This window comes from Diadema antillarum, unplaced genomic scaffold, assembly GCF_040938485.1.
Source record: "Diadema antillarum isolate AM-2024a unplaced genomic scaffold, OU_Dant_1.0 seq00001774_RagTag, whole genome shotgun sequence".
Taxonomy (NCBI): Eukaryota; Metazoa; Echinodermata; class Echinoidea; order Diadematoida; family Diadematidae; genus Diadema; species Diadema antillarum.
The window spans coordinates 31,658-58,054 of record NW_027272455.1 but is presented as its reverse complement, the minus strand read 5'-3'; the positions used below and the strand labels follow the sequence as shown (position 1 = coordinate 58,054).

The 26,397-nt window shown below is 36.8% G+C and overlaps 1 protein-coding gene across 1 annotated transcript; it reads right to left on the bottom strand.

Annotated features, from left to right (window-relative positions):
- Positions 1-1,323: 1,323 nt before the first annotated feature.
- On the bottom strand, positions 1,324-21,786 carry LOC139712232 (UDP-glucose 6-dehydrogenase-like). Its single transcript, XM_071624070.1, has 11 exons — positions 21,650-21,786; positions 16,409-16,595; positions 15,685-15,822; positions 10,752-10,916; positions 7,645-7,842; positions 6,594-6,741; positions 5,787-5,881; positions 4,422-4,552; positions 3,606-3,742; positions 2,266-2,357; positions 1,324-1,534 (listed from the first exon to the last, which is right to left on the bottom strand). The coding sequence occupies exons 2-11, from the start codon at positions 16,571-16,573 to the stop codon at positions 1,373-1,375; spliced, it is 1,431 nt and encodes a 476-aa protein (XP_071480171.1). The 5' UTR covers positions 16,574-16,595; positions 21,650-21,786; the 3' UTR covers positions 1,324-1,372.
- Positions 21,787-26,397: the final 4,611 nt, after the last annotated feature.

The following is a 26,397-nucleotide window of genomic DNA, read 5'->3' as shown; positions in this document are numbered from 1 at the left end:
CCCATGAATTCTCCCTCAATCTCTCATCTCCCTGATCAGACCATCAGACGAGTAGCATACTTTTAACTTCTATCACAGCACTATGGCTGGCATATCTGTACATATCCCAATGATTGCCATTTGTGTCCAGACTTTATATTGCCTAGTATCTGCACTCAATTGTCGTTTTGTGCTTGGAATTCATGAATAGCTAAGATCTATCGCTGCGAATGCATGAAAATGCAAATACAATCGCGTACTAACCTATGTCCAGATAACAGAGAACTCCGCAAAAGTGATGGTCAGATAGACTGAGGTCGTACAGTACATCTCTGTCTAATGTACCGGTAATTAAAAACATTACATTGATTTGTTATATTTTCATGTGCATTGTACCATATGTTGATTAGATATTTTGGTTAATCTATGTTACTCCAGTGTTCCTTACCAATAGGAATATGAAAGATATAGTTTTCCTTTTCATAAAGGCTATCATTAAAACACATGCATTGGGAATCTGCTTTACAATATATCACTAAACCATAGAATTTTTGAGAAATTTAATAATTCTTTGGACTATTTTCTTTTTTCTGATGTGATACAGTTTCAGGAACAATAACAAAGTTCTAAAAAGCATAATACACTGTATGTCACATCAGGGACACATTTATAGCTTGTAACTAAAAACAGCCATTTGGTAAAATCAAACAATGGTCTTTACAAGGGGATACCAAATACATTCATTTTCATTCATTATCATGTAATATAAAGTAATCTCAAAACATTTGACTTGGAATTGTACAAAAATAAATCTTAATTCTACTCATGATTGTTCTTGTTCTATTTTTGTTTTTGGGTGTATGTATACACATACATATTAGCTGTATTGACACATGGTCACATTGTATTTCAAAAGCTTTGTTTGATTAAAAGCAACGGCACAAACTACATGCCCACATGGTACCTACTCTTTGTGAATACACAGGGAAAAAAATAGAAGTGAACTAGTTGGTATCATGATTGACAATCAGTTCTCTTAGAGTTTTCCTACCCAACATAGTGATATGAAAATAAATAACCTTTTTAGGGTTTGACATGTAGTGACATTGGAAATAGCAAGCACAGGTAAGTGATAGTATTTTGTTATTAAAACCTGTAATGCACATTATTCATAGCAATCTATGATACCAGGGTTAAAAATGTCCAAACATGACACATGTGTACATTTCCTTTCATGGTATACAATAAAAGCTGCACTATCAATATGCCACACCATCAGTGTAAGTCATGATTGACCAACTGACATGTACAGGTTTACAATGACCAGATGTGTTTGATGCTGTAATGATGGAAAGGGGGGAAATATTTTTGAAGCAGTGCAAGAACCCGACGCTTATGGTGTTACGGGAAGAATGCCGTTCCTCCAGCTCTTTTGGCCGACAACCTCCACATGGAATCCAATGTTCTCCAGGCGGGATGAATCCAGGATGCGGCGACCATCAAATGCGAAGGCGGGCTTCAGCATGTCATTGTATATTTGCAAGTAGTCATAGTTCTATTGTAAGTATAAAAGAGAGCATGCTATGCGTAAGAATTCAGGATCTTAGTTGCAATCTCAGTGGAAGTATGTTGTTCGCTATTTCACGGTTTCCCAACAGAAATCATGCATACAGGAATCCTGGGCTGTGTTATTAGATTCTGCTAACAGAGAAACAAGGTTTTAAAACACAGCTTTGAAACATAGCTGTGGAACACTCTTTGAAACTTGGTATGACAGAGGGGCGTGTATAAGAGTTTCTCCTGAGTGAGTCCGGGACTGTGTCATTGCCGATCTCATTATACAAAGCCTTAGTAATTGGGTCAAAAAGAGTGCACACAACTATGACATCGTCTAAAATCGTCTTTGAGATCATGGTTGCCTTTATAAAACTTTCAAAACCCTGTTGCTAGTGAAACATGGTTTTTAATCACACCTCCTCAGTGCATTTTAAAACCATGTTTCAAAACCATGTTTGTAATCACAGTTATGCTTATAGTAAAATGTAAACCACAAAACATGGTTTTCATGATCAAAACTATGTAAATAGTCAGAAAAGTTTACTCTAAGTGCACCCCTGGACCATCACCACAGTCATCATCAGTCAGTGATGATGACTCAATTATCAGAAGCTTCAAAAGACTTGTGAATACAGGAGGCTTGGGTGAATGTGCTTGAATGATCAAATCTACAGAAACAGGGTAAAATTTTACGGGTAAAATTTAAGGTTTTGATCCAGAGGTACTTGCCTTGAATTCATCCCACTCGGTGCAAACCACAAAGGCATGGGTTCCTTTCAGGGCCTCGTACGGATTACTGTAAATGGTGACCAGTTTCTCAACTGCACAAAAACATGAAAGAGAATATAACAATATGCATGGTACATACTTGAAGTGCAAGAATCAGATTTCACGATATGGAAGCACAACAACTTTTGAGGTTTTATGTCACTTCATGAACTTTTATCAAGTGAAAGTTTGAAAAGTCAGTTCAAATGTATATAACATCACTTCATGAGCCTTATCCTTCACTTTCCTTTAGTAGATGAAAATTGATTCAGGCATTCTAACTAGTGCCAAACACTTCATCAGTACAAAGGAGTATGTATCATTCCCACATTTTAAAGGACAAGTTCACCTTCATAAACATAAGGATTGAGAGAATGTAGCAATATTAGTAGAACACATCATTGAAAGAGGAAAATCGGACAATCCGTTCAAAAGTTATGAATTTTTGAAGTTTTTGTGCAGTAACCGCTGGATGAGAAGACTACTGCAGTGTGTGAATAACTTAGATGTCACATGCGTACAACAATATAAAGAAAATATAAAGAGAATTTCACAAAATTTCATCTTTTGAAAAAAGTACACATTCCCCCGACTCGTTACCGACAAATGTTATGGGTAATATTATTCCCCCTGCCTTTAGAAAGAGGCAAGTCAAGTGCTCTTTTATTATGCGAAAAAAGTGAAAATATGTTGAATTTTCTTTACATTTTCTTTAAACTGTTGTACGCATATGACTCACAAGCTGTAGTAGTCTCCTCATCCAGCGGTTCCAACACAAAAATTTTAAAAATTCATAACTTTTGCTTCGATTGTCCAATTTTCCTCAAACTTTCACTGATGTGTTCTACTAATATTGTTGCATTCTCTCAATCCTTATGTTTATGAAGGTGAACTTGTCCTTTAAATTTTTTTGTGTACTTAACTGATAAACTATCAATTTTCTCTGTGTGAAATATGCTTTTGTTTCCCCTTTTCATCTGTAATGTTAGATTATTTTCACCTCATTATATTATCAACAATTAGTCATCATAAAGCAAACAATGAAACCAGTGACATATTTTACAATACGGGTAAAATCAAGGCCATTTCTTTGAAGGTTGGAAACAGAGTATGTGTTTGTGGTGAAAAATACAATGTAGCTCAGGAATGTGGGCCTGTCTAGTGTGCGAGCAATGACATTCTTGAAGACTAGAATCTAGAATACTGAACTGAGCTGATGAACTGATAACTACTTCTGCTGGCTGAAAGTGTGAAATATGCTTTTGTTTTCCTTTTTCATCAGCTAAGTTAGATATTATCACCTCTCTCTGGGTCAGTCGATATGCTGGAATTGTTGAGCTCCAACAGGATCTGCTCTCGCTCCACCTGAGGGTCATAGATATTTAGTCTGGCGCCCTCATCCATCAGGAATTTACACAGGTAGATACTGGAAGATTCCCTGTTTTCAGAATAATTCCACAAAAGACAGCAGTTAGGTATGATTTCATTACTGTACGGAACCATAATTCATTAAAAACAAAATATCCCCTATGACATCATCCACTTACTTAATGACAAAGGGTCATGAATTTCTGGGTCAAATGAATAAAGCAAGATCCTGGTGCATACAGAAATACAAAATGTGAGCAAAATTATGCAACTGCAGGATGTCTGCCACTGGGGGAGACACAAATGCATGGAACTCAAGCTAATATCACTTGATATGTGCATTATGAGCATTTATATAACAAAAGTACCGATAAATCTTACAAGGAAAACTTACATTTTTGGCTACCTATGAAATACGCTATGTTATTTAGACCAAATAGTGCACACAAGCATCTGTGAAAGCAATTCCTTTTTTCAAACGCTACACACTAAACACAAGACATCACACAAATGCAATGTACATCATATTCTAGTGAACAAAACAGAAACTAACGTGGCACATCCCTGTTCAATAGAGTTTGCTAATCACAGAAATGCACATAGTTGTAGGATACTGCAATATCTAAAGTTGATATCATGTGTAATAGACAATGAATACCAGAAACTTAGATTCTGCATCAGTAATCACACTTGCATGAACACTTACACTAACACTTGCACTTACACCCACACTAACACATAAAACTTACCTTGTGTCTCCTGTGTCCTTCTTGAATGCAAAGCCTAGAACGGCAATCTTCTTGTCTGTGACAGTGTTGAACAGACATGCAATCATCTTGTTGGCAAATCTTCTCCTTTGATAATCATTCATGATGATTACCTGGATTGGTGTAAAATACAGCAAAATTAGGTGAAATGTCAGTAATCCACAATAAAGAATGCACAAAATTATTGATATATATCTTATCAAGGTGAGCTACATGAAATGACATTTTCCCCCCTTAAACAGAAAAGGACAAATTCCTGAGCATTTCAAAACCTAAATTAGGAGGTAACAACAACAACAACAACAACAACAACAACAACAACAACAACAACAACAACAACAACAACAACAACAACAACAACAACAACAACAACAACAACAACAACAACAACAACAATAACAACAAATGCATAGTTAAACAAGTAGGATTGTAGGTTGCTCTGAAAAGACATTATGGAGTTTTAGTCTTTCAGGTCACATGGAAGTAAATTCCAGTGTTGGTCCAGCCTAGGGTGCGCATTTGTTTCCCCTAAGGTTTCTTTAGAAAGTGGAATATGTATGAGATCAGAAGTTGCGGATCGAAGAGTTAATTGCAATGCCTTTCAAGAGTCCTTCATGTAGCCACACTATGGTGGCAGTTACTGTTGTTTTCATTCAATAAGCACTGTGATATTTTGTTTGTACTGACTGTCATAAAAACTTGTTAGTATGACACATATAATAATACATAGTCATCAAAGCTTTTGTGAACATGTTTACATGCAGCTACTATATTGTTACAGATGTGAATTTATTGTTGTTGTTGTTGTTGTTGTTGTTGTTGTTGTTTTTTTTTTTGGGGGGGGTAAAGAACAATTATAAGAAACCCTGTGAATTACATTTCTCTCTTAATTCAAAATCAAGAAAGATTTAAGTGAAATGCACACTTATACCTGTACTTGTTCTTCTCAATGTCTAACAAATGTCCTGTCAAGTTGATACAATAAAATGAAGTACACATGGCAAAATATAATTTGTTATGTGCAAAAGCTACCTCTCACTTCAGTTGAGACAACAGAGTGAAAGATCATGCTGGACATTTGCATCTAGAATATCCATGAGCGAACTACGAGTAAATTGCACAACAATTAATCATCATTAGCAAACAGTGAAAGAAATTATGTCTGACAATACAAGCAGAATATCCAGAATGCTGAAACAGAGCGTATGTATGTGGTGAAAAAGTGCTATGGAGTGTGGGGCTGATTACTGTGTGATTTATGACACTTCACAGATTAAAAATCTCATTTTATTATTATTATTTTTTTTTTTTTAACAAAACAAAAAGAAAAGTGCCAGTTGATCGCACCTGTTGCCAGTACTGGGCCACTTCTGGAAGATTGCATGCTTCACAGAGGTACACAAGATTAAGTACATCCTTCTGAAAGCAGCTCCCGCCAAAACCTATTTTCATATTATACACAAATAGAAGAAGAGACATTAAAGTACACTGTTTAACATTGTGATGGCAAAATAATCTGAAAACAGGTCAAACTTTGCTCGACTGAGCTGTACAGCTTGTATAATGGTGTTCAAGTGATTGAAGACACACCAAAGCATAGAACAGTTCTGCAAATTGTACTCAGGCCTGTCAATAGAGAAATATCTATGAGCATACATATCTACTAAATGGTTAATTCTAAAATCTACTGTCAATGGGGTGAAATCTAGGGCAGTAAGCTTGGTTACTAACAGACTTTCAATTCACTGAAGTACAGTCAAACCTGCCTTAGCAACCACCTGTCTATAGTGGCTACCTGCTATACACAGACACTAAAAAAAAGGGTATCAAATGAAGACTTTGATTGCAAATGAGCTTATCTCCACCATCACACAGAGAAAAATATAATCTCTCCAATGATATTTCACTTGTTATATATCTAAACAAAGAATATTCTTGAAGTTATGAATAAAAATATTCCATATTTTCTTATAATTTTCTTTATTTGTTTGTTTTTTAATAGCAAATATCTCAAAGAATGGGAGATAGCTTGTTTCATAATGAAACTCTTCAAATGATGCCTAGCACTGCTACACATTGAAATGTGGTATGCGTAATATTCAAAATGTTTTTTTGCTTTAATAGCATACTTCGTGAAGTAGAGATTGAATATACCTAAACTGGCTTGGAGAAACTTGGGTCCGATCCGGGAGTCCGTTCCGATGGCGTGGGCCACCTCACTGACATCGGCCCCCGTCGCTTCACACACGGCACTGATGGAGTTAATACTGGATATCCTCTGTGCGAGGAAGGCGTTGGCAGCCTGGGGAAGTTGAATACAATTTGAAAGGGTTCATTACAAGAAGCTCCTTTGTGATACATCATACAAGGATGCTAACCAGATTGTACAATATTGAAGTTCTCTGAAGGCTGAAAAGGCATCTCTGCTTCTTCTTTCTTTCTTTTTTTTGGGGGGGGGGGTGGAAGTACAGTGTTTTTACCTTTCTTTACTTTACTTTACAACTGACATACATAGTAATGCAATTTGGAAGAAAACAATATTTGTCATGAAACCTGCAGCCTTTTTGGAAAAAAAGTACATAGGTTCACTGCCAACAAGAAACAGTTGGCATCTCTGATTATATATATAAAATCTAGACACTGCAAACATTAATATACACATTATTTCAGACAGAAGCTGTTGTCAAGCAGGATAATAAGCATTGAAACATTTATCCTCATTTAGGCCTATACATGTAGTATCAGGTTCGAAGTGTGATGATAATGTTGTTGCTTTCACTACACGCTGCAGGTTTCCATCGCAAGAATTGTCATCAAAATTGGAAGTGGTGTGTGGACACAAAGCACAGCACAATTTTCATAAGAAAATGACTTGTCTTTAAATAAGGCTATCACAAGCACAAGATATCTGAAAGTTTGGTGGAAAATAAACAGACACTGGACTATCATAATCTACAAATCAGAAAAAAAAAACCCCAAAATGATGCATAGTAAAATACATATTTTCAATAAACTGAAGAACTGCACATAGCAAGCATGCTGAATCTAATTTTGGAAAAAAAGAGAAAATTGAACACTGTAATTTCAAAAACACATTTGCTTGGCTCCTCAAGAAATTTGTGAAGGTTCCGTGTGTACAAAAATATTTGGTTTTTACAGTATTATTCTCATGAATAATACAGTGTATATCATAGTGTATGCTCACTAGCTTCGACAGTTCTGATGACCATGTGTTTGTCTTGATGATATGATCCTCGGCCACCCAGTGCTGGTAAATCCAGGCCAGCTCTTCGATGGCTTTTCCCCCACTGTGTGTGGTCTCTCCGCCGATCAGCACTCGGTCTGGATTCAGCAGGTCCTTGATGGCTGAGCCCTCTGCCAGGAACTCTGGGTTGGATAATACCTGGGATTCAAATAGGAAGATGTCAGATGCCACTCTGTGCTCAAAGTCTGTATGACACTTGATCTGCAAGAAATAAATGTGTGCTGATCTTCACTCATTCTTTCACCCTACTAAGATTTATTTATTTATTTATTTATTTATTTATTCATTTATTCATTTATTTATTTATACATTTATCTAATTATCTATATATATATTTATTCATTTATAAATTCATATATACTTATTTATTTATTTATCTATCTATCTATCCATCTGTTTGTCTGTCTATCTTTCTATCTGTTCATCTAATTTTTGTGTGTCAAAGTTCCCCCGGGATGAAATCGAACACTAACTATATTTCTGCATTTTAAACATTTTGATGTAAAAATGTTTTTACATGCAAAAGTTCTGTAGCATTTAAACTACATGTATAACAAATTGTAACCTTTTATAAGCTTTCACATTGCCCTCAAAACAGAGCCACATTAAGATTTGCCTGATGGTTCTTCCACCCTCCTCTCCCCACCCCTGTAACAAAGTTTAATCTAGTGTCAACTGTCTGATTTTCACTATTCTCACTAACAACTAAATATAGCCTCAAAGGCAACTTGCAGGATTAAAATAAAAAGAACCACACGACCACCAACAAAAAAAGCCAATCATAGCTTCAGCTGTCTTGCTGCCATGACACATTGGCTGAATTACTGTTCTTAAACCAATAATAAACACATGGCCATTTTGCACATACGGGAGCTGTGTAGTATTAAAGTGATGATGTGTTCCAGAAACCTAGTTGTACACTATGCTATGACCTATTTTACACCTACGTGTACAAGCACCTAAGCATACCATTGACACAGACTTACAATGGTTAGCCCTGTTCCCCCTGTAGAAACTGCCCCCCCCCCCCCCCCCATTTCCTGTGCCTGGTTGTGCATACACCCATCTGAATATCAACTACTAGGCCAGTGATGACTAATTTCTTGGCGCCGAGTTACTCTACTTGTCGACTTTGTGACACGACAGTCACATCATAAAAGTTTCATATTGTCAAACAAGCATCATAAGGGCTTAGAAGTACTGTATAATACATGTACTCTGAGCAGTTTAAGATCACAAGAAACAAGATGATAATACTTCATATTCTGGCCACTATCACATGAACTTTTAAATATCAAATATCGTGTGTGCAGGTATTGAACACTTTTTCTGTCTTTGTGTATTGACAACACCTTCATAGATGACATTCCTCACTCCTTCTTCAATGTGCATATAAACATTAATGATATATTTGTTATTTATCTTTATCTGTATTTTGCAGTATGTGATACACCAATATGGTTTATCATTATTATCATTATTATCATTATCATTATCATTATCATTATCATTATCATTATCATTATCATTATCATTATCATTATCATTATCATTATCATTATCATTATCTGATGTGATATCTGTGTGCCTTATCTCGTTGGTACATACTAATGTATCTAAATGAAGTCCTGTGAATTTTGTTTTGAAGATTACACTCCATTTACATTTTCTTTCTCTGTCCATTCAGTATAAAACATATCATAACTTGGCAACTGATGGTTTAAAGGCAGTTTCACTGAAATTTTGCGGCGACATCAACCTTACAGAGTGGCTTTTAAATAGATTAAATACAGTACACAGCTTTAGGCAGTAGACTTGAATGGAGGTCTACACACACAAACAAAGGATTGACTCAGTTGTCTATCAAAGCAACTTGACTATCCCTTTAATTTGTCATGTTGTATGGCAACTAATGCTGAAACCATTATATTTGTCAAGCATTTGCTTATAAATGATTCTGTTATATCTAGAATAGCTTAATTTGTCTTTTGAATGGCAGGTACATGTAATTCTCACATTTGCATAAATATGCAAAAAATAAACCTGCTCATTTTCTTTTTGTATTATCATGGAATAATGTCATATATTTAAATACACATTGCCTGTTTCCACAATTAGATTTAAACAATACTTTATAACTTTGTTCAACCAACACATTTATGTATGAAAAAGAAATGCAAAAACAAAATCAATCCAGTATAGTTAACTATAAAACAAATATACAAATAGCACCGAAACTTGTTGTAACCACAGAAAGAAAGGACATTATATTATCAGTATTCATAAATTAACTGTCAATACATACTGTAGTTAGTAATCTCGTTAATGTTTAGCAAACAAGGAAATTTATTATCTTTTTTTCACAGAGTTAGTTGAATTTAATTCATAGATTATGAGAATCTTGCCAGTGTTCATACAAGTAAGACATGAATGTTACACAAAGGAAAGCGAACTGAAGCATGCAAGGTACACTTATTTTGCAGTCATTCTAATTCTTCGTCCAAACTAAATTGAAACCATGGATATCATTTCAGCTACCTTTGTTGACTTTATGCTTATGTGTTTCCAAATGAGACACTACAAAATAAAGCTGCTACAGTGACGCTTACGGCATCTTGTTAATGGCTTCCACATTGACACATCTCTCACAATGTAAACAATCTGTTTACTCTGACAGGAATGTTCACAAACTTAATCACCAATTGATAGAAAGAGGAAATGTGGTTTATAGGAAAGTCACAGATCACAGCATCAGTGCAGGCAGCTGTGTGTACTTGATAGTGATAAATTAGGTTAAAGTACCCTCTTAAATGAAAGCAACACTAGTAACAAAGACGAAAAATCACAAAACATGGTGAAACTTCAAAAAGAAAAATAAAAAGAAACAAAACTGGGCACTCATTTTCTTGGATTAAATTGGTATGATTTAGCACATAAATGGAATGAGCAAGAGGTATGGGTATGTTCATAACGTACCAAGCATAAACAGACATCTACACACAGTTCAAATTAAAACAAATAAAAGATGCAATATGTGATGGGGATACCTCAAATCTGCATCCTGGTCTGGTGTTTGCTGTGAGTATTCGCTGTATACTCTGCGCGGCTTTGACCGGCACTGTACTCTTCTCAACAACAATCTTATCAGAGGAGGCCACATCCGCGATGTGTCTCGCTGCAGCCTCAATGTACTTGAGATCGGCCGCCCTACCCTGTGAGAAAAAAGAAAGAAAAATTTTAATTGCCGAATTCCTAAACAAGCAGAATGTGGGTAATACTGTAAAAGTGGAAATTTTCGCGGTGTTGAAATTTTCGCGCATTTCGCGCAACCAGAAACTAGCGCGAAAATAAGAGCACGCGAGTATAAATTTTGCTTGCCGTATGTTCCTGTGCATGGTGGCTTGATTCCGCAGAATTAAAAACACGCGAATCTCTTCTTGCCCGGCCAAGCGCGAAAAATTAGTCGCGCGAAAATATCCACTTTTACAGTACTGTACACTGATCTGATTGAACAGCAGGAAACAATAGCATCTTTCCTTTTTCAATTCATGTTCTCATAACATCAGGACTATGACACTCTCTGAAGCGAATAGTCAAATTCCTCCTGAAATAATACCCATGGTTCCTCCATTCCTACGAATAAATCATCAGCTGTCTGCTCAGTAGAAACCCTCACACCTTCTCTTCAGCATAAATTGCAACTGATGATACATATTATACCAAGAGAAGACAGACATACAATGCATGAGTCAGTGGGAAAAGGTTGGTGATGGTAACCAACTGTTTTATTGTATTAGTATACAAAACCCACTACAGCTGGCCAAAGACAATGCCAAAAGCACTGCACTCGAACAAAGTGACACATTTTGCAGGTCACGTTGATTCATAATCAGAGATTGGCAGATATCAGTAGGAAATAAAGTAGCAAACGAAAACTCAGCAGCAGCTGTTCAGTGTTAACTGAGTTTGTGGGAAGCAATGCAACTGACATGAGCAGTTCTATTCATTTAAAAAGAAAATCAATAAACAAGATTACTCCATGAACACAAAAATTGCAGTATTGCAAGTATTTTAAATCATGCTTACATTGTAGTTGATATTTGGTTGGACCTCATCACATTCAGTCAAATAAATGACTGCAGTGGAATGGAAAGGCAGTCTTGTCAAAGGTACTTTTAAGTTGTTCTTTCAGTCTGTACATACAGAACAAATTGACAAATATGATGCTACTTCAAGTAAAACTTCCTTACTCAGAAACTGTAATTTGTTCTTCTCATAGATTTTGCATACAATTATTTCACTTTCTACAGTATACAGGTGTGTGCATCACACACTAGTGCCAATGCAATATATTTTGCTGACATTTTCATTTGTTAAATTGTGAATTCTGTAAGTCCAATTATTCTTCATACAAGCAACTCACAAACATACCGCCTCCTTTTTCCACTTGCCATTTGATGCAGTGTGTAAATACTGCCTGGAAATGTCCTATAAGTAAACAATGACCAGCTGATTTATTTGTCTGCAACAAACAGCATTTACAGCCATTCGATATTGATTGGGGGTGCAGAATCACCGAAGTGTTTGTTATTTGCCATTCCTTCGTTAATCAAGCATTGATTCCCGTGTGACTGAAAAAGCTCTTCTGGCTTTTTTCAACAGATCTGGCACTCACCTCAAAATTGACATTATTTCACAAACCTACTTCAATTTTCATACAATGAAAGAATCCAATGCCTACAAGGATATGAAGGAAATATAGGAGGTTCCTCACATTATGGTGTGAAAACCTGTTAAAAATATAAAGATGTTTGTCAGCTAGTCTAATATCGACATGTGCAGGGAGGCATCATACACACAAAAGATAGGAAGACAGAGCTACAAACATCAGTTTCACGAATGAAACTTGACCTTTCAATACAGGGCACTTCGTGTACTAACTTGACGATCTCGCCCCCAACCCTCACTCCCTGCCACTGATCTTCTTCTTGCTTTCTTCTTTATGACGTCACATGAGGCTATTTGCCATCAACACTTCAGATATCCCCCTACCATGGCAGTTCCTGAGCAAATAATTTTATCACGGCCTTCACACAATATTGACTTGTCTTGGTATGCATGTCAAAGGAAGTTATTTGCAGTTTAGATAAGATTTTCTGTGTCTGAGCAAACATTTCCTGAAAGGGGTATGACTGCAAGCTGTAACTGGACCCTCTGAACTACAAATTTGGAGGTTTCATTTCCAATGAACAAACGGACAGGCCACAAAATGCCACTTGCAAGTTGAAAATGCAGCCAACAGATTAAAGAAGAAATCAGAGAGGACTACTATCAACATCATTAACAAAATAAATTTGTGTACAAATGTCTTAGTATGAAATGGTACTTGAAAGTTTGTTTCCAGGAAATGATCATGAAGGAATGCATCATTATTTTGTCAATCTTCACATTTAACTTCCAATTCATATTCTCATTCATCTGACTGCAATGATGTGTCCACACTTTTGTTTTTCTTTCTTCATGGTGGTGCTTGATTTTTTTTGTGTGTGTGCAGGAATACACACTTCTAACATCTGCGCAGTAATTCAGCAAATACTGCATGATTACCACATCCTGCATTGACCACACATTAGAGAAGTTGTTATTAAGATCTGGTTTTTGTTTGTTTGTTTGTTTGTAATGTTTGTTTTTGGGGGGGTTGTTTGCTTGTTGTTTGTTTGTTTATTTGCTTGTTTTTTGCTCTCTACGGACACTGGAATATAAAACAATGTCATACTGCTTCTGGATCATTTTCCTCTCATACAAATGTAACTACACTTGATTCTTCTATAAGACACATGCATGAGGCAAAGCATTATCAGTATTGGCAAAAAGTATAAGTTTACACCAGGTGTATGGAACTGACATTTTATAATGCCCACTGCACTTTTCAATCAAATACAAAGAAGTAGCAAGAATAAACATAGCATGACTTTCAGCAAAAAAGCAGACGTTTATCATATTTCTTCACTCAAACTGTGCTGGTATAAGTCATTTGTTTTAGACGTGAGCTGGTACAAAAATCATTTAACTGAGCAGCATCCCCAAAACATATGATAATTTGTTTTGTTTTGTTTTGTATTGTATTTTTGGTCCAAGACAACTTTTTGTGAGAAATGGTGGTACTCTTACACTGGCTCTTGGACATACATGTACAGTATCTGTTTACCAGTTGAAGAGTATGTTTCAATGGTATATAAAAGAGGTCTCTCGAACTTTGCAAACTGAACTGAGTCAAGTGTTTATTGAGCTCTCTCATCTAGTAAATATCAACAGAGATGTTGACCGAAATGCATGTGGGGAATGGGGGTTGGGGCATTACATTTCTGAATCTCTACATGAAATATACATCTGTATGTATTGGAAATGTACTTGAGAGATTATATTTGTCTGTATAACATATCAATCTGTTTTCAAGATCACAATTATGGTGTTAAAATGAGTAAAATGTAACAAGAAAATATCATATAGCTGCTATCGCCTCACTTTTTTCCCCTTTTCCTCTCCCTCATTTCCCTCCCTCACCTCAACTGATCACTCAATCTTTAAATATACAATAAACAGCTTGTTTATCTCCATACCAGGGGGGAAAAAATGATGTGTGATGCACTCAAAACATACTCTGTGCCTGTATTATCTAAATATCTTCATACAAAGAGTATGGTATATCTTTACATAATATTCAGATGTTTAATTAAATTCTAAAAAAAGAAAGGACACTCCAACAAAGTGATATTACTCAATGAACCTTTAGCTTTTATCTCTAGCAAGATAAGAGGTTAAGAGAAAATATTCACTTTTTAAACTCCATGTGCACACTCAAACTAACTGAAGAAATGAAAATGCTGTACCACGTATAGCACTTGATTAGTGCAATATACAAAACATGGAAACTTATCTATTACAAGCATGATAAAAGATCCTGCTATTAGTTCATAATTCCACATGGTCTAAAATCTACGGCTATTTTATCAGAAACCACATACACGTACCAGTCAGTGGTTTGGTGAGCACCGTTTATTTTTATCATGATTTAACAATTCTCTATTAGTGTTTGATAATTATATTATATTGGATGGCTATGAATGGGATACCAGGGAATATTGCACGAGTTAAGGCCAATATTGCACGAATCGAAGATGAGTGCGATATTGACCCTAACGAGTGCAATATTCCCTGGTAATCCATGAATCAAGACCATCCAATATAATTATTATCATCTATACAATCAAGCAGAGCAAGCATAAACTGCACAAAATTATCCGGCTTCTACTCGTCTTGGAAGTTGACTCGGCAGTCACATCCCAGCGCGGAAAAGGGGAAGCCCCTAAAACTGCGTATGAAACAAACAACTAGCAAGATGTCTGCGCGCTTGTGAATTGTAACAAAATGACGCGCACTAGTACATTGTAGCAAGCGTTTGCGCATTCAGCAAGCGCTCGCGCAATAGATGAGACAGAATTGAATACGGTGTGATCTTGAACGGCAAGTATCAACGGTAGCCTATGGAGAATTAATACGTTGGCCTATGCGTTTCGTTCAATATGCTCTGATATTGAACGGTAAAAATTGAGCGGACTGCAATACGCGTTTTTAATGCGCCGCTAAAAAGTCCCATATAGATGATAATACATCATGTATAATTGCTTATTTCGATTACAGGAAATTTTAAATGCAACATAACTTCTGAATTCAAAGCTGAGTCATAAATTGGGAACACGTCTCAGAAAGTTAAGATTCCTGTTTCTGACTCAAATTGGCAAATATCTGTGAAGCATTGATCTTTCGGGACTTAATGCTCACTAGAATTCCATCATTTCTACAATCCCTTCAATTATGAGATGTGCAGTGGCAACAGTTAAATGCTGACAAGTGGATAATTTCTGCACTGCAATTTTCCCAAGGGCTTGATGAGTTACAAAAGAATGCTGCTGGTCTTACCTTTCCGAGACCAAAAGTCTTTGTCGGTGTATTCACAGAGATGAAAATCAGGTCAGCCTCTTGGATCGCTTGGTTAATGTCTGTCGAGAAAAACAGGTTTCTACCCCTGCATTCCCTCACCACCTCCTCAAGACTGGGCTGTAAAAAAGTCAAATTCAAAATAATTAGGGGGTAAACAAACATAATTCTGTTGATTTTGGGAAATACACATGTATGTAGAGATGATCAGATGGGATGTAGGAGATATCTGTTTGTATGTAGGTCAGTACACTTCTAATTATTGTGTGCACTGTGCAGAAATGCAAGTATTTCCTAAGCTAGACAGTGTAATGAATATTGCATATATTGCATAACCTTTCAAGTTTCCTTTATGCATTTGTGATGTAAATTTATACTTGACCAAATAATCAAAGTCTTACAGAATTTATTATGCTACCTTTGATAACCAGTCATTCTATGAATAGTTTCACAATACCAATGATGTATTTTGAGATTTTTGTGCAACTGAGCTCACTTTGAATGTAATATTCTACAGTTTTTGATGTCTTATATTTAGTTCATCAGAAATTGTCTAAGAAAGCGTCAATGACTGTATTCCTAGGGATGTATACACTATTGTAAAACGAGCATTGTAGCTTAAGAGAAGGAAAGACAATAACTAGTAGACTTCTAGCAACAAAACAAAACCAAATTTTTTTTTACTCCATTGAACTGTTCCACTCACCTCATATATAGGCAACTTGAAGTCTGGAGAGTTCCAAGCATCGATTCGATGTTGGCTGAGATCGACGACCGTGACCACAACCTCGGGGCACTTGAGGGCGATGACGGAGCAGGTCGGGCCTCCGACGTACCCTGCCCCTATACAGCATATCTTTTTGATGGGCATCTTGGTTGCAGGCTGGTGATATCTTGATGTCAAATAGATACAACAAAAAGAAATCAAATTTCATATCATATTGTGGAAAAAACAACAACCCTGAAGTTTTCATACAAGCTATAATATCAAGATAACTAGCAGACATTTTGCCCATTACTATCAACAAATTTGCTTAAAAATTGTGACCTCTGCATGACCAATAAAGACATGGTCTGTATTTACTTTTCATCCGTTATGTTCCCTTAAAGCGTGACAATGTTCTCAAAACTGAAATTGTGTAATTATCAGTGCTAGGAAATGGATTACTGGTAAAGGAGAACAAAATAAATAGAAATGCATCGCTTACTGCAGAGTTTCCTGTTCAACTATGGGGGTTGCCAAACAGTTGACAGAAAATAGATTAGATCATAGCTGTTGCATGTTCATGTGAAACCTCCCTGAGAGGAGTTACACATGCAGTTTTTAAACAACACATACCAAAGGATGTAACAATTAAGTGCATAAAGTTTGTGGTGACACATTGTCACTTTGAAGTGCTAACACTGAAGCTTGGCAGTTGAAACACCTGAGGTGCATCAATGTGGAAGACTGAAATATGGGGTGGGAGGACCTTCTTCAATGACCTGGGAATATTGAAGTCATTCCACTTCCACAAATTGTAACTTCAACGTGGCTTAACCAGATACATTGCCACTACACACATGGCAAGTACTGTAAAACACAATATGAAATTTTTGTGAATTGCCACTGGCATTCAATGCATATACAAGTGTAGTGTAGGTAAGAACTTCCATGTGCATTCTAATTTCGCGAATCTTGGCTCTCAGGAAATCAAAATGCAAACAAACATTCCTCCTTCTACAGAACTGTTGCTCAAGTATCTGCCATTAGTGACAGCTGCTCCATCCCCACAGTGAGGATGTTTGTTAAAGTGAATTACCACTCCACAATTACTCTAATCAACAATTCTTCCATCGAGTTGTCTGTACTGCAACTGATTGTCAATTTACCCTTCAGCAATGTAAATAAACACCAATTATTCAGTGTTTGCGTAGTAGCCATGATGAAAAAAAAAAAAATGGGCATAAAATGTACCGGTACATATCATGGCCACTACTCAATTGCTGAATAACTGGTGTTTATTTACATTGATGCACGGCAATTTGTTGATCAGTTGCAACTCCACAATGAGTTGACTTTCACCTACCAGTGAAATTGAATAAATTAAATGAACTGGGTTTCAGAAAAACAAAGAAAAAGTAAGATTCACATTTTCATGTCTTTACTGATAGTGTGATTGTTCATGATTACATATGAACAAATGATGTCATGGTATTTTTTTTTAAGTTTTCCATTATTTACACAAATCTTTTCTTCTGTCCTTTGTATCCTTTTCAGTATCTTACTCCAGAGTACAAAGCTATTCTACACTCAAGACTTTGTTGTACATCTTAGATACATAACATGGGTTGTGTGCTGAGCATTGCCCTGCCCAATTTCCGACATTGTTTGTTCATGAAACTGAGACTCTCCTGTTCACTTTTTTACTGTTTAACAACTTTAGATATGTTGAAAAATCCAGCGGCTTTCTTGATTTTGTCCTTTTTTTAAATATTTCATCGCCATAATGCACTGACTTCATATCAAAATCAACTTGAAAGCACACCTATGGAGATTCTTTATAACCCTTTCTGTACCAGGTACTTTGGACAGTGTGTACAAGGCTAGGGGTTTTCTGTGGCAATTGACACTCAAATCACAGCAAACATGTGGGGCCAGTATGATCTTCTGAGGCAAACATACACTGTACGTCTTGACTTGCCTAGAAGGTACAGTATACAAATAATGAATGTTTATGAGTGCAATGGACAGAATATTTCATGAGGTGAAAGATGAAATGATCCATTCAATGAGGCGCAGCCGAGTTGAATGGAACAAAGATTTCATCTTTCACCACATGAAATATTCTGTCCATTGCACGAATGAAAAACATTTATTATTTGTTTAATGTAACGTCTAAAATAGATCCTTGTCATTTGATGTTAAATCTGAGATTCCGAGAGTGCTCACTGAGTGCTTTTTGCTAATGCGCTGTCGCATACACACACTGCAAACGCAAGCGTTTTTAACACGCGTAGTGTGCCAGGCTCTCGGCATACGTGCAATGGAGCAAATCATATGGATACAAAATTACACGGTAAATGGAGCCCATTTGCACGGATGATGATGTCATAGTGAAATGGGACTAAATGATGAATGCCAAACAACCAATCAAATGACAAGAATCTCTTTATGGCGTTATATAATACATTTTAATTAAGCATTAAAAATGCAAATATATATACTAAAGATTTTAAAAATCTACAACTTACATGAATGTAAACCCATATTTTTGAATGATCTGATAAGAATAAATAATCGAATAAAATTGTTAATTTTCCTTCCCTCATAACAAACTATAGTGCAATTTTGAGCTGCAGTATGCATGAATGCTACATATGTATGGACTGTGCTGATAAATGCGCAAACGAGCTATTTTTCGAAGCAACTTTTGATGTAAGTCAACAGGGTTTGCTGGAATGCTACATTACATGCCTACTTTTGGAATGACGGCCTGAATATACTAGCCTGTACTGTCATGCAATGCAACATTTCTACGAGTATAAACAAGGATTTGAACATGCCTGATTGGGGATTCCATCCGTCGAGTATCAATGTGAACATTCAGATATGATTCAAGTGTTCAAGATTTTGCATGATATGGAAGACTTTGATCCAGTTGTTCTCGTTGTTATCACTGATCATATTACACGTGGTCATAAGTTATAAATTATATAGTGGAAGGTGTTGAACTAGTAAAAGGTTAAACCCTTTCAGCCAGAGAACAGTACATTCTTGGAATAGCCTTTGTGTGGAAGCTGTCGAGGCAACATCAGTTAATGGCTTCTCAAGTCTTAAAGGTAGGGGATACCTTTTACAGACCTCCCAAAATGCAGCAAAACATTAAATATGAACCTCAGGGGACTTGCCTAGGCCACTGCTTAGAAATTTGGAAGTCAACAGTTATCTACAATTTGAATAATGCACAAAACTCAACTACTCAGTAGTTCTGTGTGTCAGCCACACTTAACCCTCTTCAACATACCACTGTATTTATACAATTCTTCATTTAAGGCATGCAAATGGGATTCCCTACCTTTAAAGGTAGGGAATCCCATTTGCATGCCTTAAATGAAGAGTTGTGTAAATACAGTGGTATGTTGAAGAGAGTATCATTTCAGAAACTCCCATAAAGTATTGAAAGTGGAAGGTAACATTTAGTACATTTTTATTGACCGTTAGATTTTGAATTGAATTTTTTTCGGGGCTCACCGTAAATTCCAGTACATTACTAGGCTAGCTTTGCAGACCCATGCACTGCATGTGTGTCCATCATGTATATATTTTGTGAAGAAAGTTCATCAAAACTTACAAACATTTATATATACATTCTTGCCACACACTCTATATGTTATTACATCAGCTCTTATACTTTTAGATTTGTGTTTATAGATAAAAAATACAGAAGACTGCAACAAAAAGGCTTAAGTGTGGCTGACACACAGAACTACTGAGTAGTTGAGTTTTGTGCATTATTCAAATTGTAGATAACTGTTGACTTCCAAATTTCTCAGCAGTGGCCTAAACAAGTCCCCTGAGGTTCATATTTAATGTTTTGCTGCATTTTGGGAGATCTGTAAAAGGTATCCCCTACCTTTAAGCTCAATGATAACTGGAAACAGAAATTTGTATAACTTTTCAAATTCGATCCACATTGCAAAAATTGACCACCCCATGCATACATAAACATGTAACTCCTCAGGCTCAGGATTGGATCCATTGAATGGCCCTCTACAAGTCTTTGGCTCACAAGGCATCATCATCTAGGTAATATGCCCCCCCCCCCCCCCCCCCCCCCCCAACCAGAGTTTTAGAATGCTTATGATGGTGACATGTGCAAGCTAGCATGCCTTGCTTTGAAGAGCATTTTGTATGAACATCATTGCTTATGAACTAATTAAGCAGACAGGACATTGAAAAAAATCAAAGGATTTACATTTAGATCAATAGATGTGGTGCTATTACTGGAATATGATGGATTCCGAAGATCTATCAATGAAACAGACTGATGATGGAATCAAGGAGAAAAATTGTGCTGGACAAAGTTGAAGAAGAAATGAGCTTGATAGGAACATGAACACAGACAATTTTTTAGATCATGTATTGTCATAGGCTCTAGGACAAAGAAGCAAACAAGACTATGCCAGGCAGAGAATGGGTGTTTGATTGCTGGTGCTTGAGAGTGGAATGTGTGGAAGGGTGCAAGGAAAGAGATACAACTTACAAGAGAAATGGAAAATATTCAATTATTCATTTTCACAAATGATTACAATTACAAAATTAATGACATATAAGAAACATCAGGGAAATGATTTAATATGGAAAGAGCAATATACATTATTGTACTACAATAATATTTGTAGCCAAATTACTAATAGGAACATTTTTTCAGTAAGCCTAACGTTAGATCTAGATTCTACTAGTCTAGTTCTAGTAAATTAAACAACAAATCTAACAATGCTAATTACTAATAGAACACACAACTGTCTCTCGACTCTAGTCTATTAAATTAAAGCGAAGTTGCAGTTCTAAGCAAAGAGGTAGACAGACCTCATCTATGTTCTATAAATAAAAATGTTAAAACTCCCTAGGGTAGGGTCCTATATCGTTAGAGTCTACTCCCTACTCGCGTTCTGTCAAACGACCCTGTGATACGCAAGGGGAAAGTAGCCACGTAGCAGTGCATCACCGGTACTCTATTGAAGGACCACTTCATTGTATTCTGGCAGAAACACAACGGCGCTTTCCTTTGGCTCAGCAAGTTCAGCGTGGGCGTTGCGATGACAGTCCGCACAGCTGTACCACGAAACAGCAGTCTCGCTCGACGGCTGCTGCGGCGGCGAGGCTCGGTACAAGTCTGGCTGGCTGGCTCCATGCAGCTACCCCGAACCTGCAATATCAGCACAACTCCAATCAAACGCTTACCTGAAAATGATCTTTCACGGGACTGTCCCTTGGTTGCAATCAGTTGCTATAGTTCAGGGTGTGGAAGGTGGAAAGCAATCAGTACTACTACGTTGACCAGTAACAGAGTCGAATGGAGATTGACGTTGTGATGTGTGTCGTACTGTCCATCCAGCGGATTCTGTTTTAATAATCTACCCTAACTACACCACTCGTGTATGCACCGTAGGTACGTGCGTCTTATGTACATGTACGTCAAATCTAAACCGTTCCGTTTGAATGAGTACACCGACCGCTCACACTACACAACTTATACGTAATGTACACTAAGCATTGCACATGGTACTTTCGGAAGACGCTTTATACACCTGCCCAAAAAGCAATTAGCCACACGAGTGTTGTTGTTTTGTTGTTTTGTTTTTGTTTTTGTTTTTGTTGCTTTTTTTTTGGGGGGGGGAGGGGGCAACTGTCAATTGCGTAATAATCTTAGTTATTAGCACATGAAAATGATTGCTAGAAAACTTCATCTTTGGTATGTCCTTACAGTGGCGGATCCAGAAAGGGTGCACTGGGTGCGCGCTCCTCTTTTTTTGTGTGTGTTAAAACAAAAGATATAAAAGGGGAAAAACTTAGATGAAACCCTAAGTAGCACCAGAAATATTGTTTGCGCCCCCTCCCCTTAGGGGATTCCTGGATCCGCCCCTGTACTAAGGTCTACCGCTAAGATTAGGAAATTATCACCAACGCTCGTGAATTTCGTACCATAAAATCTATATGGGTTTATCTTTGGGAAGTCATGACTCTTTGGTTTGAGTACTAGAGGCGCCATTTACACGACAGAACACATTTTGACAAGAAAACGACAGAGAAAAAAAAAAACCCTTCATATTTCCATATAATCTCGAACAGTGAAATAACTGAACACGAAGACAGTAGAGTTTCCCTTTTAATATTATGATACACGTATATAGGCCTAACTGCAACCTGTCCACTTTAATTTCTTCTTTCAATAGTCCACTATAGTAGGCCAACCTATAAATCATGATATTATAGTTTGGTGTCACTTTTTCTGTTACGTCGGCGCTTTTAAGCGTTGAGCGACGTTTGTCAACACGAAGCAGTAGATGTTGCGATTACTTAAAGGACAAGTTCACCTTCATAAACATAAGGATTGAGAGAATGCAACAATATTAGTAGAACACATCAGTGAAAGTTTGAGGAAAATTGGACAATCGATGCAAAAGTTATGAATTTTTAAAATTTTTGTGTTGGAACTGCTGGATGAGGAGACTACTACAGCTTGTGAGTCATATGCGTACAACAGTATAAAGAAAATGTAAAGAAAATTCAACATATTTTCACTTTTTTCGCATAATAAAAGAGCACTTGACTTGCCTCTTTCTAAAGGCAGGGGGAATAATATTACCCATAACATTTGTCGGTAACGAGTAGGGGGAATGCGTACTTTTTTCAAAAGATGAAATTTTGTGAAATTCTCTTTATATTTTCCTTATATTGTTGTCGCATGTGACATCTAAGTTATTCACACACTGCAGTAGTCTTCTCATCCAGCGGTTACTGCACAAAAACTTCAAAAATTCATAACTTTTGAACGGATTGTCCGATTTCCCTCAAACTTTCAATGATGTGTTCTACTAATATTGCTACATTCTCTCAATCCTTATGTTTATGAAGGTGAACTTGTCCTTTAAACAAAAGACTAGACAGGAACAGAGATAAGCTTCTAGCAACAAACTAAATTTCGCACATCTAAGTGGTAAGGGAAATGAGCTATTCATCAACGTAAGGATATATACCCGTGTGTTGTGTCTCGCGTTTTGGTTTCGCGACGAATCAATGATAGGAGCGGATTTTGCTGATAGCAGAAAAAGCAAATATATAACTGCTGGGGAAAGGAACTAGTGTCGCAAAGATTATTGATTATTCCTACATAGCACTCGATTCTGAAATCATAAGATTTGCGATAAATTGAGATATATATTTTTTTCTGAAGTGACTAAGAAAATACTGTTTCAAGAGAGGTTTAAACTAATTGCACAAAAAGCTTTTCATTCTCATACTCATTATCTCTGATGCTTCTGTCTGTCTTTTTGGCTCTGTGTGTCTGTGTCTGTCTCTCTCGCTCGGGCCATCAGAATCATAAAAATGCTGCTTTTTAATGGTTAGAAAGCATAAAAAGGGAATCAAATCATTGAAACATTTAAGTCATGAAGTAACCAAACCATGATATTCATGCAGATTGGCAGGTTAAAGTGCTTCAAATAATATAGGCCTACCAAGTGCTCAATGACAAGAAGTAAGAAAGAAAAACGTTGAAAATAAAATATGTTATTGTAACATTGAAATGATTGAAAAACTAGATATTTATGTGAAATCGGCAGGTCGGTGATAAAAGGCTTCATGACTGATTAAGTCCACTAACTATTATGTCAAACATGATATGCTCAATATTGAGTTGAGGTACGTACGATCCTATATATTCCATGACACCACATATAATTTTATATCTATAAGGAGTATAAATAATTCTCTCTTTTTTTATATCTAAGATTTCGCCGTGAAATTTGGCCTTGAGAAATAGTTTGGTCGTAAGATTAAGACTGAGTTTGGCCATGAAAACAATATAAGTGACGATCTGAGATTGCATTGAACCCCTGATCGCGGTAGTTATGTAGCTGAAATTCGTGTATCCTGCATTATCAAGCATTGAGTTATTCTCCCCTTTTCTGGATGAGAGAAAAAAAAAAACACATTAAAACAATGTACGCACTATACAAGAAATTTTGGGTGGCCCAGTTGGGTCATCAAAACATATTTTATCATTTCTGAAAGAGTGGCTCCAGACATCGATATCTTGCGTGGGACAATAAGTGTGACTACTTTGCATGGAGAAAAAAAAATAGGTACATGATGCACTTGAATACAAAAAAAAAATCTAAAGGAGCTTTGTTTAGGTTTGCCTATGTGGCATGCGATTAACAACATCAACACATGCATACTAATGGTGTGTCGCAATGTCAAAACAAACAGTTAAAATGTTACACACAAACTCCACAAAGGCATTCTGAAAACTTCGCACAAAATTAATAACCGCTGTTTCATTACAGGGTGCTTATACTTGACAATGATTTGTACGTTTGGCATTAAATCACGCAAATCGCTGCTGGATATTATATTAATTCCTGAATGACTCAAAGTGCAAGTCAATTGCCACGTTCAAATTGACTCAAACAAAAAGGAGGATAAGGCTTTTTGGAACTGGGAACTAAGAAATAGGAAAGTTAAGAAATATCACTTATTTTTCATGGAACAGTGATATTGGTCGTGGTAATATAAACTATAAATATATAATACTGAGAAGAGTTTTTTAATGTCACACCCACATAGAAATGTCTCATTCAACCATGCTAATTCACTTTTTATTCATACAACCACTCTCAGTTTTCCTTTGTATCCTGACCCATCATAGTAAAAGACATTCACCATGATATGTCGACTCACCATTTACCCCCTCCCAGTCAAACAAAAACAGTAAACAATATTGAATATAGGCATCATTACAATACAAACATGAGAAATCATGAGGTATGAGTGGTCTTCAAGAACACTCATGGGAGGGGGGACAATCCCCCTTCCCACACCCTCCCCCCCCCCCCCCCACCCCCCCCCCGGCTCGGTCGCTTCGCTCCCTCACCGAAGATCTCACACCGTCACATAATGTGCCCCCGTCGAGATTTTGCACCCCCCCCCCCCAAAAAAAAAAAAAAAAACGAAAAAAAAAAACGAAAAAAAAAAAAAAAAACCAGAAGTGTGCCGGCGCGCTTGTAAGGAGATATGTCTGTTTTTCTAGACGGTTTAGTCTGGATTTTGTTTTACTATAACTATTGTTCACATTTTGGATTCAAATTCTACATTGGTTGTTTCTATCCCTAACTCATATTTTGGAACTATTTCAATTTTAAAGTGGGGGGAGGGGGGGCACTTCCGGGTTTGATGAGCTAACAAGCAAAAAAGAAAAAAAGAGGTCCTCAGCTCATCTCTCCGTTTCCACTTCACTTCCGGGTTTCTTCGGCTGACAAGCAAAAAAAAAAAAGAAAAAAATGGTCGTCAGCTCATCTCTCCCCTCCCACTTCCGGGTTTCTTCAGCTGACAAGCAAAAAAAAAAAAAAAAAAAAAGGGGGGGGGGGTCTTCAGCGGAAAAACATAACCTTACCGTGATCACACTTCAAGATCTCTGTCTATTCCTTTTTAGTGCCACTTATGTTACATACTTCCGTCGTTAAAAAAAGTGGGGGTCCCAAAGTGATGACACCTTACGTATTCCTTTGTATGGTGCACAAAAAGTCCCCAAGCCCCCACAGCCCCACCCCCACCCCCCCGGTTCTGCCGGCCATGTATTTTGAAGCACAAATGCAGGGGTTTTGTTTACTCTGCAAATGGTGAATTATGCTTAGAATCATTCTTCGGCAAGTCTTTATTGTCATCATCATTTAATCTAATTGGAGTAGAAAACAATACAAAACACAAAACAAATTTCCGAGGTGGAGTAGGCAGAAGATTTATGATAACCAACTCATAAGGCCAAGCTTTGATTTGTTTCTTGTTTGATACCATTTTCACTCTCAACACAGTTGACGGTTGCTGATTGCGCAACACGAGTGGTCGACGTGGTCGACATACGGCACTGACATGGTACTGACATGGTATTTTCAATGGCGCCATCTATGTTCTACTTCGACGTACAAGCG

What these genes read in the sequence shown, in the direction of transcription:
- LOC139712232 (XM_071624070.1), bottom strand. Translation starts at nt 16,573, where the DNA reads ATGCCCATCAAAAAGATATGCTGTATAGGGGCAGGGTACGTCGGAGGC. An exon ending in TCAAGTTGCCTATATATGAG is followed by an intron (nt 15,823 to 16,408) that starts GTGAGTGGAACA and finishes ACTTTTTTACAG; the next exon opens with CCCAGTCTTGAGGAGGTGGT. An exon ending in AGACTTTTGGTCTCGGAAAG is followed by an intron (nt 10,917 to 15,684) that starts GTAAGACCAGCA and finishes TTTTTCTCACAG; the next exon opens with GGTAGGGCGGCCGATCTCAA.